Genomic DNA, 16,419 nt, shown 5'->3' with positions numbered 1-16,419 from the left:
ATTCAAACTGGAAAACATTGTCATTGTTGTTAACCCTTCCAGCTTTATCCCTCTTTGTTTTTTTTTTTTCCTTTTACTATTTTGGCTTTCCTCAAAGCTCCAGCTCCCAATTTCTTCTTACTAGGTAAGAATCTTAGCTAGTATTTAAACATCAAAATGTTCGCAGTAACAGCTCCAAAGAGAAGTCTGAAAGTAGCATTCTGTAATGCTCAGAAACCAGAGGTGAATAAAAATGCCACCAAAGTAAAGCTTTTTGTAGGGCTGTCACTGTAAACTGATGCTGTAGCTCTGTGATCTGATTGGTACTTTCTAAATTACTTGCACCAAAAGCTTTTGCATCTGAGCCAGTCCTTTTTAGCAACCCCCAAAATTGGGGAAATAGTGACAATAGGTTCACCGGGTATTGTTCCTTCCCTCTCTTGCCATTCTTTGTAGACCTTCTATTTAAGCTTAACCTGTAAGTGGATGTATAAAAAGAATAAATAGCTAAATATACATGGTATTTGTTTGATCAAAATGTTTGTTTTGATTAGGTGTTACTTGTGCCCTATTCTAGTCCTTGACTGGTGTAGTACTGGTGTTGTTAAGGATGGATCCATCTTTGTGTCTTCCTCTTAAGTGCTTTCCGTGGTATCAGAACTGCAAAAAGAACATGTGAATTTCTCTAGAGCTGATGGATGGGACTGTGCAGTGGCTCAGTGCTCTTTCAAGGTGCCTTGTTTGCTGTAGGTTATTGTATCAGTTGGCTGCTAATCCTGTAATGAATATTTTTGAATTGGTCCAAATCTGCTTCAGGATAGTTGTTTCTGTGATAATTTACTCAGTCAATTTATCTTTCGCAGATTTGTCAGGGGTTGTCATGTACAGAGAAAGATAGATACTACTTTTTCTGTCTATCTGTTATGCTTATCTTCTTACAAAGTATTCATGACACTAGTGTTGGAATGCTTCAAGGTTTGAAGTTGCAAAGTATACCTAAAGAACTAAAGAGATAGGTGGACTGCCGAATCTCTGAGTTGACTTGTTGATGGGAACAACTCGTATTGGAAGAGCTTATATTGGAAAAGATTATGAGCTATATTTGCCTTCCCCAAAGAAGACATCCGAGCTTCTTGTGAAGCAGCATCTGATCTGCTGGAGTTTGGGTCTTGAAGACTGCGAACCACTTTGTGTTTGATATTTTTGGTTCTTCTTAAAGTTTTTTTGGGGGTAGATTTGACACCCCTACACAAAATCACAAAACTAGAGAGAAAGAATTACCCTCCACGGAGCAAAAAGGAGAAACAGCTGAGAAGGGTACTGTGCTGAAAAGCAGTGGCTAGTGTCAGAGTAGCATAGTTCTTGTATGCCGAACTCCTCCTGGGTTTGGTTTAAGAGAAACAATAATAACTTTTGGGAGGAAGAGACAAGAATTAAGTTAAGTTTCTAGACACTGTATTTTAGCTCAATACCATCTCTACTATTTCTCCTCCTGTTCTGGAGGAGTAATTCCTTCCCTCCAGTTTGTACTTTTGCCAAGAGGTGTCAAAACTGCTTTAAAAAAAAAGCTTAAAAAAAGCTTGAATTTGATTAATATAGAGAAACAAGACTTTGCCTGACTGATAATAAAACTGATAAATGACATTTGAATTACTTGTAGCAGTAATTTATTACATAAAATATCTTTTATTTGACATGCGATTAGTTGCTGGAAGCATCACTCAATCTGACTAGTTTAAACATGCTCTAAAATGAACCCCCAGTAAAAAACCAGGGCTGTCTGCTGTTGGCGTTATGAAATATACTAATCCAGCAGTGAGGACAAAAATCTGACTTAAAATATTTAAATGATTAATTGGGTTTATTTTTTTTTTTTGCTTTTCTAACCCCTATAATTACAAGCAAACTCAGGGGAGTTTCTGAGCAAGGTGTGCAGTGTGCATGCTTATCATCCAGGTATTGTCTGTGTTCTTCCCCATGGTGTTTATGGTCTCCATTTATGGGGTTTTGTGCAGATTTTACACCTGCTTAAAAATCAGCTCCAGTTACTGGTTTTCTTGCCATTTGGATCTTCTTCTCCCACCCCTGTGTCTTCGTTATGTGGGAGGCTGTAGAATACAGACTGTTTTCTCTTACAATTAAACATGGTAACTAGAATCTGAACTCTTTTTTTTCTTTTCCCAACTCCTTTCCATGGCTTCACCTTTTGCTCTTGGAAGATCACCTCTTCCAGCCTCAGTTTCTGCGGTTTTAAATGTGGATACTGGTGAGGCTGACCTTACTTGGATGCACCAGGCCTAATTAATTGATGTCAGGAAAGTTAATTCTGAGATGAATGGGGATCTTAAAAACAGCGTTTACTCTGGAACTGCAATTTACAGTTGCTGCTGTGAAAATTAAATATACTTACAGAAAACACAGAGCTGGAGAAAATGTCTGCGTCCCTTCCATTTGCCTTTTGAGGGTCTCTTATGTAGGATGGTTTGTTACTTCCCCAGTGCCTAAACTGAAGAGTAACTGGGCTATTAGTGCTTTTTCACTTTCTCTGAATTTTATGCCAGTTTTACAAGTGGGGAAATTGAGGATATGCAAAGATGTCAGTGTGAGCACTGTGGTTACAACTGAGAAAATTCTAACCCTCTCTCCAGCCTACATTTTATATTAGAGTATTGCAGAGAAGAAGGAAGATTGAATGTGGATTTTAGGCAGAGCTGTGACATTCTTCATAACATTGTAAAGTTGATGTGGTCAATGCAGAGCCTTTACTGTGTCCCTCACTCACTCACTTTCCCTCTCCACCCCCCTCACTTTTTTTTGCCACAAGACAGAATTATTTCACACATCTCTAAAACGAGTAAAATGGCATTTCAGCTTCTTGTCTTTATAGACTCTCTGAACTTTAGGAAAGATCATTCTGGTCCCTTTTCATTAATAATGAAAACCAGGGGGCAATAAAATGTTCTTAGCTCAAGCATTACAGGAACGGAGGGAGAGATGAGTGAGGTGAAGGGGCAAAGCGGACAGGGTCCTACAGGTGTCTCTCCTTTCTACTCAGAGGTCACCACAGCTGGGAGGTAGTTAGGGACAGCCAGGCAAGGGCTGCCATCGACAGGGCACAATTGGACCCACAGACCCTCTGAGATTAATTAACCCTTTAAATAGGCAGTTCAGCCTGGAAAAAGTTGCATTGTCATAGAAGGGTATTTGTAGTCAGAAGTTCAGGGTAGGGAACTGGACAACTGAGAGACTTCAGATCCCAGAAATGACAGTGGGAGCAGAGTAAGGAGGGGAAGGTGGGATGGAGGAATGGGGTTTGCAGCACGATTAGCCGGAGATCATTTTAAATCCTGACATGTACACAGCCAGTTACTGCAGCTTAGCTGACGTGTGTTAACTCATTAAGTTAAAAAGTTATGATAATTTGATCATGTGCCTAAGCTCCAAAACTGCAACTGCAGCAACCCAAAATACTGCTGGTGACACTATTCACTAGTTCTGACAGAGCTGCTTGAATTTGTTCAGATTTCTTGCCAGTGGATAATTTGAGGATCTGTGTCCTAAAACATAGCAAGAAGCTCTGAGTGCCAGTATTGGAGAGTCAGTGCCTGTCTGTAGAGCCTGAGGGCTGGGATTAGGAGTAACTCTTGCAATGAAATGCCCTGTAGAAGATCTCAGCAACAGGAAAAATGGCAATAGGTGAGCAAAGCAGAAGGGAGATGAGTTTCCTGTCATTTCAGCCAGTTAAGACTCCCTTTGAAAGCCTAAATTGAAACTTTGGAGAACAGAATGCATTTCCGAGACATTGTGGGTCACATGTAGATTTGGATCTGTCTGTTTGGAGACTACACCGGCCTCCACCTCATCAGTTCTGCCCACATCCTGCCACTGAACTTTAGGAAAGATCACTCTGCATCCTCTTTACTATTAAAGAAAACCGGGGGCAGTACAAGATTCGTTAAGGGAACTGCGAGGGAGGTGAAAGGATAAAGCTGATGGAAAACTACAGGTATCTTCTGATTCTGCTTGAAGGAGCAGAGCATACCCTATCTTTGCTTTGCTTTGTGGAGTCTGTAAGCTTCTGTGCAGAATTGTGTGTTAAATATCTCAAGCTTTTATCTACTTCTGTGCCTCTCTCTGTAGATATTTAATTGCATATTTTCTCTCTGCTGTTTGTGTGTGCTTTGGTCCCCATTCATAATTCAGATTTGAAAGACACTGGATCCTTCCTTATTGAAATGGTCCGTAATTGCTGACGCAGTGTTCATAAACCCATTTATTCCCCTAATAGATTTCTCTTCTTTCTCAAAATGCTTCCTTCTTTCTTTTTTTCTGCACTCTTCTGGGTCTCTGACTCTGTCCCCATTTTCAAAAATTATGATAGTGGGGAACAATTGGTATTAAAGTAATGAGTTAACCTTAGTTAATACTAACCCCATAGACAGTTATCTGGGGAAACTGCAGTAGGGTTCACAGTGCCTTCTGCAAGGAAATAATAGGGCAAAACAGATTAATGGAATTTTTTTAATTGCTGCTGTGATTTGTCTCCCTTTGACACTTTGTGCAAGGCTGGTGTCAATGCTAGAGGTCTGCACAGATGTTTCAATGTCCTAGGGCCAGCAGCCTTCACACTGTACCTGAGGGACTACCAGCACCTTAATACCCTCTGCTCAGTAAATCTATGCCTGCTAAGAAACAGCAGAACTGGCTTTAGTCATTACTCTTTTCTCTCATAAAATGGGTGTATGAAAGTATTGTCACCTGCAGTTCTGACTATGATTATTTCTTGATTTTGGCCCTTAGGTCCACGTGGCTACAGATGGCGAGATTGTGGGGCCTTGGCTGTTATATTGGCAGGAATTGCCTTTGGATTCAAGGTAATGTCTCCCTTAGTACTCTTACATTGTACTCTGCGAGAACAATGTTATGCCGCTTGTGTCCAGATGATCACGTTGGTTCCCAGCTGGTGAAGAGTCTCTGTTCTTACTGGCACTGCCATTGGTATATTTGAGAAATGTAGACAACGCAGGGTCAAAAAGTGGCAAGCAAACAAAACTAGCTTTTAGCAGTGGATCTCAAAATGCTAGAAACAAGGTCATTTTCATCGTGTATATATATTTTGGAATTTTTTAAGTTGGGGAAACCAAGCACAGTTTAGTAAAGGGATTGTCCCAGCATTGGCTAGCAGACAGTGCTGTCATAGCCACAGTCTAATGATTTGTCCGCTGGTCATCCTGCACCTTGGTTAGGAAATAATCTTCTTTGACTGATTAGAACATTGAAAAGAAAGTGCTAATTTCCAGATCTGCCACACATCCTGTAGTTCTACTCCAATGTGCTTAGCACAAGGTAGACCAGGCATGTGTCTGCTTGTGTGCCGTAGAGGCAGCAGCCCCTTCTTATTTCTTGTGCAATGTTTCTCCAGTTGAACATACTCTTTCACTCTACATTTGCTTTCCAGCAATGTGGTAAGTGACATTAGATAATGTCTTTGGTAAACAATCACATTCTGTGGCTGCATAGAAAGACATAAGTGGTTCAGGTCAACACAGCAAAGTGTAAAGAGCTTTGGTCCAGTAGAAGGTGTGTTTTATTTTTGAAAAAGGGACGGAGATGAAGACTTAACAAGAGGTAGATGGTTTTCATGTTTGTTTGGTCTTTAATTAACAATTACTGTCTTGTTTAGTAAAGTCTCTTTTACAAATAAAAGTGATGGCCCTCTAGTTTAAAACTAGTTATCTTATCCTGTCCTATCGTTAATTTTCTGGGTCTCAGGCTAAGAAAGAGAGGACAGATAAAGCAACATGTTCTATCTCTGCAAGTAAAGTTACATGGCTTAAGAGAATGGCTTTTTATTGAGATATGTTGTCCCTATGTTTTTATATTGAAGTAGTGATGCCAACCTCACTGATCTTTTCATTCTTGCAAAGAATGGTGGAGCTGATAAGTGTCCAGAGAGATATTAAGACAACAGCTGCTGGGCCTTGCAGACCTGCATATATTTCTGTTACTAAATGACACATATCTAACACATATTGATGATTTACATAAATTTTTTGGCATAATGTCACTGATGCTGTTAATGTATCCTAGTGCTGTATTATTTGTTTACAGATCTTGCTCTGCTGTCTATCCAAACCTCATAATGCACATTGTGTCCCTAGCAGAGACCCATATTCTTTTATAGGAGTAAGACGTCTTTGGAAACAGTTGGCAAATTCCCTCTGCTCTTCATGGGTTTTTGGGGGAGTTTGAAAATATATGAAATTATATGAAAGATAGGATGCTAGGATACAACATAGTTGTCCATGTGTGTTCTGTGAAGATTAATAGGGAACTGTTTATGAAAGTCATCAAAAGTCATCTGCTTTTCAGAATGTCTGAGTGTAAACATGTGCTTTGTGAGGGTAAGAGCTGTGTACAGCCACAGTGAAATCTTAAACCAGTGCTATTAAGTGTAAAAGAAAGCTGTCCCACACATGTCTGTTTGGATAATCAGCTCTGTCTCAGAAACCATCCTGTATGTATGCCCCTGCAGTGCGTGTACGTGGATCAAAAGCCAGGCTGATAAAGAATTGATAGGCATTATCGGTGCTATTTCCACATCCTAGACCATCCTTCTCTCACATTTTTTTCACCTGCCATGTTGTACCCTTGTTAAAGTGCACATTCAGCTTATAGGAGCAGTGCGCAGAGGGATCCATGGTAGTTAGAGGAGAGTTGTGACCTACTGGATCCAGTCCATCCTCTGCAAGGCAAAATGAAGTAGCTTTCATGGCTGTGTACAGTGTCACTGAACTGCCTCCCATCCTGTAGTAGCTCAGTTCTCACTCGCTTTAGCCCTGGTTCCTTTGTTCTCTCCTACTGTTGTTAATTCTACTCCTTTTCCTTTCTCTTCCTTAAGCTCCAGATATCTCCTTTTCCCTCCGTGACTCATAACCCTTCCCTTGCCAAAGTTCAAAAGATTTTATAATAACTCTCATTCCCTGGCTTGTGCTTCCTCTGGCCTTTCCTGGGCCTTTCTCCTCTTCTTCCCACTTCCACATTTCTTGCCTTGTGGATGTAGCTCAGATATTGTGACGCATCAGTGTGTTCACATTTGAGAGTGTAAGATCTGAAATTGTACTCTGTGATGCATTTTTCTCTGGACTGAGAGGTGTCCCAGGAAACCTTCAATAGAGTTAGGAACTGATTTTTAGCACCCCCATAATTGTAACCATGGAACTCATATCTTCTCTCTGCAACTTCTTTTAACACCTACTGTAGAGGGAATTTCTTTTCTCAGCCAGGTGTGTGGATAAATGATTACTGGCTCTGTGGTAAAGGCTGAGGTGGTCGGCTTTGAGGATGTTTCAGGTAGATTAGAAAAACCGCTTTGCATATCCCTATTTCCTAAAAAAGTTTCTGTACTCCATGCAGAAATACCTGCTTCCTCTGATCATGGGACAAAAAGAAGATAGGAAACAACTTCAGAGGATCGAGTCAAACATTTCTGAGATGAGTGGCAGTGTGACACAGACAGGTAAAGATTAATGACTCCATCAATTCACCCCTCAAAGCCTTTCTCCCTGCATCCTCCATGCTGCCAAGACCCCCACCCTTTTCTTTCCCTCCATCTCCACTTTATGTGGTGACTTCATTTATCTGCTCTGAGAATCTGTTCACATTTGCAAATGAAGCCGCCGTCATTTCGGTTTAATTTGAAATTGCTTGTTTACTGTCGGCGCGGCCTCAATTAATTATGTTTTTACGGAAAGGCTCCCAACCTCAGAATATTAATAAGGGGAATAAAATGACAGCCTTTCGGAGGGCTGTAAAGTTCATTTTTAATTTCTGCTTCTCTGATGTTTTCAGGGGTTTTTTTGTGGTGTTTTCCCCCCACCTTCCATCTGAAAATCCGAGGAAGGGTCAGGAGAGTCTGTAATTACTGTGCCTCCCTGACCTTAGCCACCTTCTCTGTTATTGACTCTATAGGGTGTCTGTTCATTACCCGATGCCCTAATGATGGTCTGGATTAGCTGTTACCTGTCACACCAATAGAGTTTTTAATTTTATTTTATTTTATCAGCTTGTTTACTGCCTGGAAGCTTTGTATAAAGTACCGAAGTAGAAAAAGTTCTCCTACAGCTGGAGTTGAGTCCAGCAGAAGTTCTTCAGTGTTTGCTGGCGTATAGGAGGGGAATACAGGGTGTTCTCTTGAAATAAAAGGGGAAAAGCGCAAAGTATATTCAGTTAGTGGGATGGAAATAAAAATGTGATTTTCAGCAGTGAGTTTGTTAAAGATGTTGGGGGTGAAGGAGCTGGTGGGTTGAGAATGGGAGGATGCTAATTACACTTCTTCGTGAAGGGTGAGAAGAAAAGCATCTTTCATTTCTCATGGTACCCTAAGGTCAGTCCTGAGACCAGCCTTTTCCCAGATTGGAGCTAGCCCCAGTGTTTGCCTGCGTGAGGCCCAAGATAGATAAATGATACAAACATTGTATAAGTTCAGGGAGATGTACAAATCATAAACCAATATAATTAGAAGGGAGAGGTTTTGGACGGATATACTGTGGGCTATAGACATCTATACAATGGAAAGATAAACTAGAAATACTGGAGGTTAGATGCAGTGCAGGTAGATTACCCGTAGTGCAGATAAATCATATGGATTAAAGTGAGCAGGCGGGCATAGATAAATTAAATATAGTAGGAATAGAGGCATCTTTGTAGCTAGACAGCAGGAAGGACGTGTGTGAGTGCGTAATGTGCATATATCTCAGTTTAACACTCTCCTGCTTTTTCCCTCACAGTGACTCAGTTACAGACAACTTTAGCCGCTGTCCAGGAACTGCTAATCCAGCAACAACAGAAAATCCAGGAGCTCACCCAAGAACTGGCTGCTTCTAAGGTATCCACTTCCAACTCTTCACCTTTACATCACCATCTTCTCATAGCTTCTTTTGTGGGCACGTGGAAAACACCTTACTAGGTTCACAATCCAGCCTTCAACTCTGTCATATCCCCAGCCAGTTTCTCTGCATCTGACTTCTCCATAGGCGGTCTGTTTAAAGCACTGGATATTAATTGGCTACTCACTGATATATATCTAACTTCTGAGAGGGCTTTGCTGTATAGCTTTGTATGCAGCCTGTGTGTCCGAGGCCTCAGACCTGTTCTTAGCTCTTTATCTTGTGCATTGCATTTGAGATTAAATAATTGTGCTGTTAGTTCACTGACCAAAAGAGGTAAAGACCAGCTGTGCAGAGGTTTTATTTGTGTTTAATATGTAATTTACACCTTTATATTTCTCCTGTACCTTTGTACATTGTCAAAACAATGACTTAATCCTGTTCAGCCAAGCCCACACTTGAAGTACTGTGGTTAAGTCACTTGTTCAGATCCGGGCCAGGTAATGGCCCAACATCCTTACTATTTGGTTTCTTGTTTCAATGATTTTGGTCACCTCAGTGTAACAGGTGGCCCCATCACAACCACATTAGTGGCTCACAGTGGCCCATTCCCCTTGATTCCTGACTTGACCCCGGCAATAAAACCATCAGTTCTGACTAGTTTGTGTTGTTACATGTGTAACTACAAGTAACCATTTTTAACCAAAATTGATTTTCTCTCTGGCAATGAGAATTAGTGCTTTTCATCTCCAGAGTACTTTGCAGCCATTGGTCTAAGCATTCTATCAGCCAGTAAGTGTTGGTTACATGTGAGGTGGGATGGATGTGAACCAGCCACATAGAGACGAAGTCTCTCTCACTCACAAACTTGTAATTATTCAAGGCCCAGTCATCTTGCAGTATTCTCTCTACAGGGAGAGATTTTTCTTTTTGCTGTGAAATCCCGTAGACAATCCCTTAGACAATCTTTTACCTCTACCGTGAACAGTTGTCTTCTTCCCTTACCTATACTTTAATCTCGTACAAACTCTTTGATGGTGTGTAACTGGTGGGCCACAGCTGACTGTGTGGTGTGCACACTGTACAGTAGGAATCCCTCAGTGGCACAGCTGTAAACCCAACCATGAAAGCCAGTTTATGGTCACAACACTCTGCTTCAATTTTCCTTGGGAACTGTGGCCTGTCAGTGGCCTGGAGCCAGTCCGGAAATTGGAAAACTGTTTTCAGGTCTTAAGTGTTAAGATTAAGACCACATGTTGAGCTTTAAGAAGGAAAAAGGGCATAACAGTCTTGGTGGTTTAGAGAGTCTTGAAGAAGTTTTTCCTCCCCCCTCTCTACCCCCTGCACTGAAATGGTAGCACACATTGTTATGATATCTAAACCTCATGTGTACAAAGAAAAACTTGGGCAACCCCACAAACCAAAGAATAAAAGCTGTGTTTTCTCAGCTGTAATGTAAGTTTTTATATCTGCTTTTCAAACTCCTACTGGCATGCTGTAAAAAATTAAAAAGAGGGACTTTAAGTAATTAAAAAACGTACATAAAAATTCAAGGCTTGAATTTTCTACAACTGTTTTTTAAAGAGACTGGCTAAAAAGCCCCAGATGTCAGATTTTATTTCTAAATCCTAGGCATCTGGCACCATATGTGTTTTGGAAATTTGAGTCCTTTGCAGGCCAGTGAGTGGAAATCACTCCCTTGTTAATGTGCTGCTGTAGCTTTCAAGGTCTTGGAAAGCCAGAACAGTGGCTCCTGGATTCTTGCTGTCTGAGGGCTGGGAGTGTGAATCCCAAGGGAACGCATCTGTGTATATCACAGCTACTACAGCCCGAGCCTCTCCCAGCTCACTGGGTTCACAGCCCAGAAGTCACTCTGAGGAGTGCTGGCTGTGAAGGTGTTCAGGGTTACCCAGCGCTAGCTGAAGTCTGATTAAAGAATAAGTAGGAACAACCAGTGCTGGCTACATCTAGTACAAACTGCTGAGGAGGAGTTTTATGTTATTCCTGGCTTCCTTTGTCAGGGGATTTATTAGGAGTATCTCTGGAGCAATGCTTAAAAATGCGTTCATTCCTAAGGCTTTTAGCCAAAATTACTATGGGAAGTGGTAGACATGAGTGTTCTTTGGTCCCATACTCAGCCCATCGCTACAGGAGTTGCTAGAGTGATAGGATGGGGTAACGATAGGCCATGATCTGTCTTTCAGAATGTTCCTCCCATTTCTTAAGTTCCCAAAAGGATTAAAAGAAAGATTGACAAAAATATTATCTGCAGCATGTTCTCCTCAGTTGTTACCTTACTCCAATTTCTGCCAATATTTGCCTGATATCCCATAGCAATTGAGATGCAGTGTGGAGAGCAGCTGTACCAGGCTTCCATGAGTTACTTATCATCTTTCCCCACCAAATTGCGTTCATTGCCTTGGAATATCCAGGACAGTGCCTAGTCCAGCTGCTTCCTGGGGATAGAGTCTGGTAACTCAAGCGTAGCTCTAATTCTTCACATCTAGTAGGGAACATTTTTGCAACTTTCAAGCATTGATTTACCAGCCCACCTCTAAACACCACAGAGTGCAGATAATTGATTCTTTATTTCATAATTTAGGAGAAATGAACAAATGGTTGTAAAATAGTTGTTAATATATAATATTTGAATCTGTTGCCTCAGCTAAGTGCAGTCACTTGGAAGACTAAAGGGCCTGATTCAGTGCAACTTCCACTGCCTTTCAGGATCCTAGTTCTAGTTCTTCTTCTCTAGAAATCATTCATTAGGTCAGTGTCAAATGATGTAGTTTTTGTTTATTGTTCTGTCTGATATGTTGGTAGAAAACGTCCTACGCAGACCTAGCTTTGTCTGAATCCTCACAAGTGCTGACCTCCTTCTTACCAAAAAAATAAAGGTCCTCTTGAGATGGATCTCTCTTCAGCAATGGTTGTGCATGGTATGTTGGAGACAAGATTAATTAGTCCCCCAAACAGAAAGCAAATATTTTAATAGTCTTAGGACCTTGAGATAATTATTATTTCTGATCATCGTGGGATCCATTTGGGTCCTTCTTTATTGTGGAAGTTGTTTTGCTCAGATCTGAGAGATTCCCAGATGGGAAGAGAGGAAAGATAACATAAAAAGCAGTGACATTTGTGAACTATCTCCCAGTTCATAATTTGATCTTTATGTCTTCTTTTTCCTGTTCTAGGCCACAACTTCCACCAATTGGATTCTGGAGTCGCAGAATATTAATGAATTAAAATCTGAGATCTACTCGTTAAAAGGACTTCTCCTGAACCGGTATGGATGGAATATGTGAGCAGATTATTGTGTGGGGAAAGGGTTGCTTTCTGGGATTTTCTCAGTCATGGAGAGGAAAGGCATTTCCAACAGGAACTAGCTCTATATCCTGTTATTGCTAATTTTAATAATACCACTTTGCACTCCACTATCACTTTCTCTTTGCAGGTCTCAAAATGCTTTTCAAACTTGCCTTAAATCAAAGAGCACTGTGGGTAATTAATAAGATTTTTCCCTTTTGTTTACAGTAGAGGAATTCTCTGCCGTTCATCACAGTCACCTAGTTTGAGGTATTGACTGCATCTGCACCTACATTCTGTTACAGAGTCACTTCTGGATACAGTTCAGCTGACCTGCTCATGGTTAGGGCATAACCAGGATGAAAAGTACCACAGTTCAGCAGAGCCTGTTTCCCTCAATTAGCTAGCTCAGGTATAGACATCTTACAATGTAGGAGATGTCTGAAATGGGGTGATATAAATCCTGCCTGTGGGACAGTCATAAGAACAGGGATCAGATCTCAGTTCTTGAAGAATCTTTTTTTTTCCAAGTATGGTACTGAAGAGTTTATCCAGTTTTCAGTTACTGATCCTTTCACACTGATATGGTTCCCTTGCCTCCTTCTACATGTAACTAAATCTACTCAAGTCATCTGTTTCCTAAGTGATGAGCTTCAAAGATCAGTCTAAGATTGGACTAGATATGTTCTAGATCTCAGCAAGTGGGCTTTTCAGAAGTCTGAAAAGTGTATTGGCCTTAGTATCCTTTTAAATTCTCGCTACACATCCCATTCCTCCCAGGACTCACCATAGAAAGCTTTGGAGGACTGAGGACACATACCAAGCTACCGTCTGTTAAGTTGGGTTGTACTAACATCACTGCTGGGTAGACGGTATTACTTAATGACACCTCTTCAGCAATAGAAAAGCTGCAGCTGGGGGATAAGTGCTTTTTGGAAAAAAAGAAAACTTCTTGGGGGGTTGTTTTTTAATGATAAGGTAAACGTTTCTGCAGTGAAGAGGCAGCAGCAACACTGGAGCCAAGAAAGTCTCCAAATTGAATTTGTTGATTGCATTTATGATACTGGTTGAATAATGCAGATGTTAGCTTATTGCACGCACAGGAGATGGAGGTTAGATCAGCAGAGTTCTTCAATGGCTGGTGGTGGCAGCAGGAAGAGGGAGGTGAGAGCAACTACTGTTCCTAGCTCAGTCTAAGAAAATGTAATTTGCTGTGTTGGAGCACTCACTGTAGGACAACAGCCAGCTGCTGCTCTGGTCTTGCCCATGGCATCAGCCAGCTTCTGAGGGGCATGAGGACTCCCTGCCACACAGCATCCTTTTCAGAGCTTGATCTCATACCTCGTCATACTCCCACTTCTCACATACGCAAGCAAAGATGGGGATTTTCTTTGGGGATAGATCAGACATGCTTTTTTGCTTTGCTCCTCATGATGGATGGCACCAGAGCTCCCCACTGCACTTACCTTTGTCCTGTTTGGTACTTGGATTCTCCTTTTAGGGCTGGGTATTAGCCTGCCATTATCAAATCCTTAAAGCCCACCTGGAAAGGACTGGAGGACAGAGCAGCCAGCTTTCTCAGCTGGTGCAAACTAGCATGACTAAGTCAGAGAAGCTGAACCAGTTTGCGGCAGCCAGGACCTGGCCCAAACATGTAAAGTGCATGCTGGGACTAGGACATAGGCTCTGGATTGTAATGAGCCAGAATGCAATAGCTGTATATCACAGAGGAGGCAAGAGCCAGGTGGTGAAATTCCTTGGCTCAGGCACAAGGACCTGGTGTGTCTGACTTCTTGCTCCAGTGGGAATTTTCTTTACCAATTAATTAGTGATTGTTTTATAAAGGGACACCCATGTCTTTCCAGAGGAAGCATTCCTGTGTGCTAGCTTGCTCTGTGAGATTGACCAAACCAGAACATTTTAGTACTTCAGATTGCCCAACTGTGGTATTTTCCTTGTGTGCAGGCTTGATTACCGGGTGCTTGTAAAGCGCTTTGAGATTCTGGCTGAAGAAGTGAAGTGGCTTTGGTTTTGTTCATTTGTGACAAAGGAGACTTGCAGTTCCAGTCCTGCTTTACATGAGTTCTCCAGTGCAAATACCATTCTCTCTAATGATAACCCCTCAGTGTTTTTATTAAAAGCCCCTCTCTCTCCTTTTCTTCCCCTCTTCCCCTCCAAGGAGGCAGTTTCCTCCCTCCCCTTCGGCTCCTAAGATCCCGTCATGGCAGATCCCAGTGAAGCCAAGCTCACCCTCCAACCCTGTTGTTGCCAACCATAACAGCAGCAGTGACATCTCACCCGTCAGCAACGAGTCTACCACCTCATCTCCAGTCAAGGAGAACCACAGCCCTGAGGGTTCGAAGGTCAACTGCCATCTGCTGAGCACGGAGGAGGGCAGCAAGGCAGTGATTGACGTCAAGAGCCAAGTGCGGATGGAGGTGCAGGGTGAGGAGGAGAAAAGGGAAACCAAAAGGAATGAAGAGGAGGAAGAGGACGATGAGGATGATGATGTTAGCCATGTGGATGAGGAGGAATGTCTGGGTGTCCAGACTGAGGACCGGCGAGGAGGGGATGGTCAGATTAATGAGCAGGTGGAAAAGCTACGAAGACCTGAGGGGGCCAGCAACGAGAATGAGATTGACTAAGGCGCCCTGGCTGCTGCTGCTGCTGCTGTACATCTTCCCTAGCCTCCTGCACTGTCCCCGGTGCCTCTCCCATTTTGTGGAGAGAAGTGCCACTATCCCCTCCAGTGATTCTCCCATGATTGACCTTGAGCGGGGTCATGACTGCCCAGTGAACAAGGTGGGCCCTGTTTCACCACAGGGCTTCGCAGTGTTGCAGTGGCTTCTTCTCCCCTCCCAGACCCACATTCTCCCCATGAGCTGGGGTCACTGCCTAGGCTGGAAGACCAATCGCCTTATCATGCACCACAGCTACAGAATAAGTCCTCTTACAAAACCGCCATCTCTCCTGAAACAGCCTCTTTGCTGCATCCCAGGGTCCTTCTATCCAATTGCAGACACCAATCTGTCCTGAGCAATTTGATTTCACAAGCCTTTAATCCCCACATAAGGCCCAAACCAGTTCTCCGTCTCCCAAAATAACCCTCTCTTTTATTTCTCAAACTACTTGATGTTCTGTTGCCAAAAAAAGAACATTTTAACCCTGAATTCCTCACCAGATCTTAGTCTTGGCTCTTTCAAGGCCTATGTCAAGCCTCAAATTCCTGAAACTACCTAGCATTTAAAAACACTAAATTTCTGTGGGGTCCAAAGAATACTATTCGTACCCCACAAGCTTACACTTATCAAAGTGGCCTCTTGCTAGGGACCAAGTCCAGGTTTCATGGCCACAGTAAAATCCATGAGAACGGGTGGCTTTGTTACTGATTGCTCCCCAGTAAAAGAAGGCTTTAAAAGAAGTTGACCCCACTCGTCCCAATGATACCCTTCCTCCTCCAAAGACAAGGAGCTCACATCAGTTTCTGACATCTATCATTTTATTTATAGCTGCCCTGAATGAATGAATGTATGAGGTGATACCAGATGCTGAAATAGTTGGTTAATTCTGAATCTTTGCAATGGTTCTCAGCCTGTTTTTCTCCCTAAATGAGGAGAAAACCCATCTTAAATTATCAGCTGAGACCTGCACCTACCCATTGACAGGCACCTGCTTCAGCAAAGCAATCTTTACAGAAGAGAGAACAGTTCCAGCTCTGAGGTACACCACTGGCCCTTCTTGCCCAGTCCAGCCATTTTTTTGCCCCATTGGGGCTATGCACAAATTAAAACAGTGAATTTTGAAACCTCTCATTTGCGGCATTGTGTTCTCAGCTGGTAAAATGGTGGTGTCCAATTATATTATTCACTGCATCAGAGCCTCTTAGCAGAGCAATTCTTGTAACAACTGAGTCTCACTGTCCTCACCAAGCAAGTGTGCTCGTCTGTGTGGTCATGTATAGATTTCAAATATAAAATACGATTGTATATAATTGTAATAAATATGAGTTACCACTATTTAACACCAGGCTGTTACTGGATTACTGTGGCTGTTATTTTGGGGAGAAATACACATGCAGGGGGGCAGAGGGAGGGGAAAGGGATTATTACAGAAATTCAGTCCTTATAAAATGTTTTCTGAAGGACTTTTATGGTTGATTTTCTGGCTGCTCCAGTACTAGGTTATATCAGCAGGAGGCAGTGTCGAGAATGGTGTAAGTGCAATATAAGGTACAATATAAATAGCT

At 42.1% G+C, this 16,419-nt stretch overlaps 1 protein-coding gene across 1 annotated transcript in view; it reads left to right on the top strand.

Annotated features, from left to right (window-relative positions):
* The window catches only part of PEX14 (peroxisomal biogenesis factor 14), a 78,477-nt gene extending 62,285 nt beyond the window's left edge, over positions 1-16,192 (top strand). Inside the window, 5 exon segments of the mRNA XM_074161574.1 lie at positions 4,780-4,853; positions 7,396-7,498; positions 8,769-8,866; positions 12,062-12,153; positions 14,353-16,192. Of these exon segments, the coding sequence (XP_074017675.1) occupies positions 4,780-4,853; positions 7,396-7,498; positions 8,769-8,866; positions 12,062-12,153; positions 14,353-14,818 (833 nt within the window). The 3' untranslated portion in view covers positions 14,819-16,192.
* Positions 16,193-16,419: the final 227 nt, after the last annotated feature.

The sequence above is a fragment of the Numenius arquata genome, chromosome 20 (assembly GCF_964106895.1).
Source record: "Numenius arquata chromosome 20, bNumArq3.hap1.1, whole genome shotgun sequence".
Classification (NCBI taxonomy): domain Eukaryota; kingdom Metazoa; phylum Chordata; class Aves; order Charadriiformes; family Scolopacidae; genus Numenius; species Numenius arquata.
The sequence above is the reverse complement of the archived record's forward strand: the minus strand, read 5'-3'. Positions and strand labels throughout refer to the sequence as shown.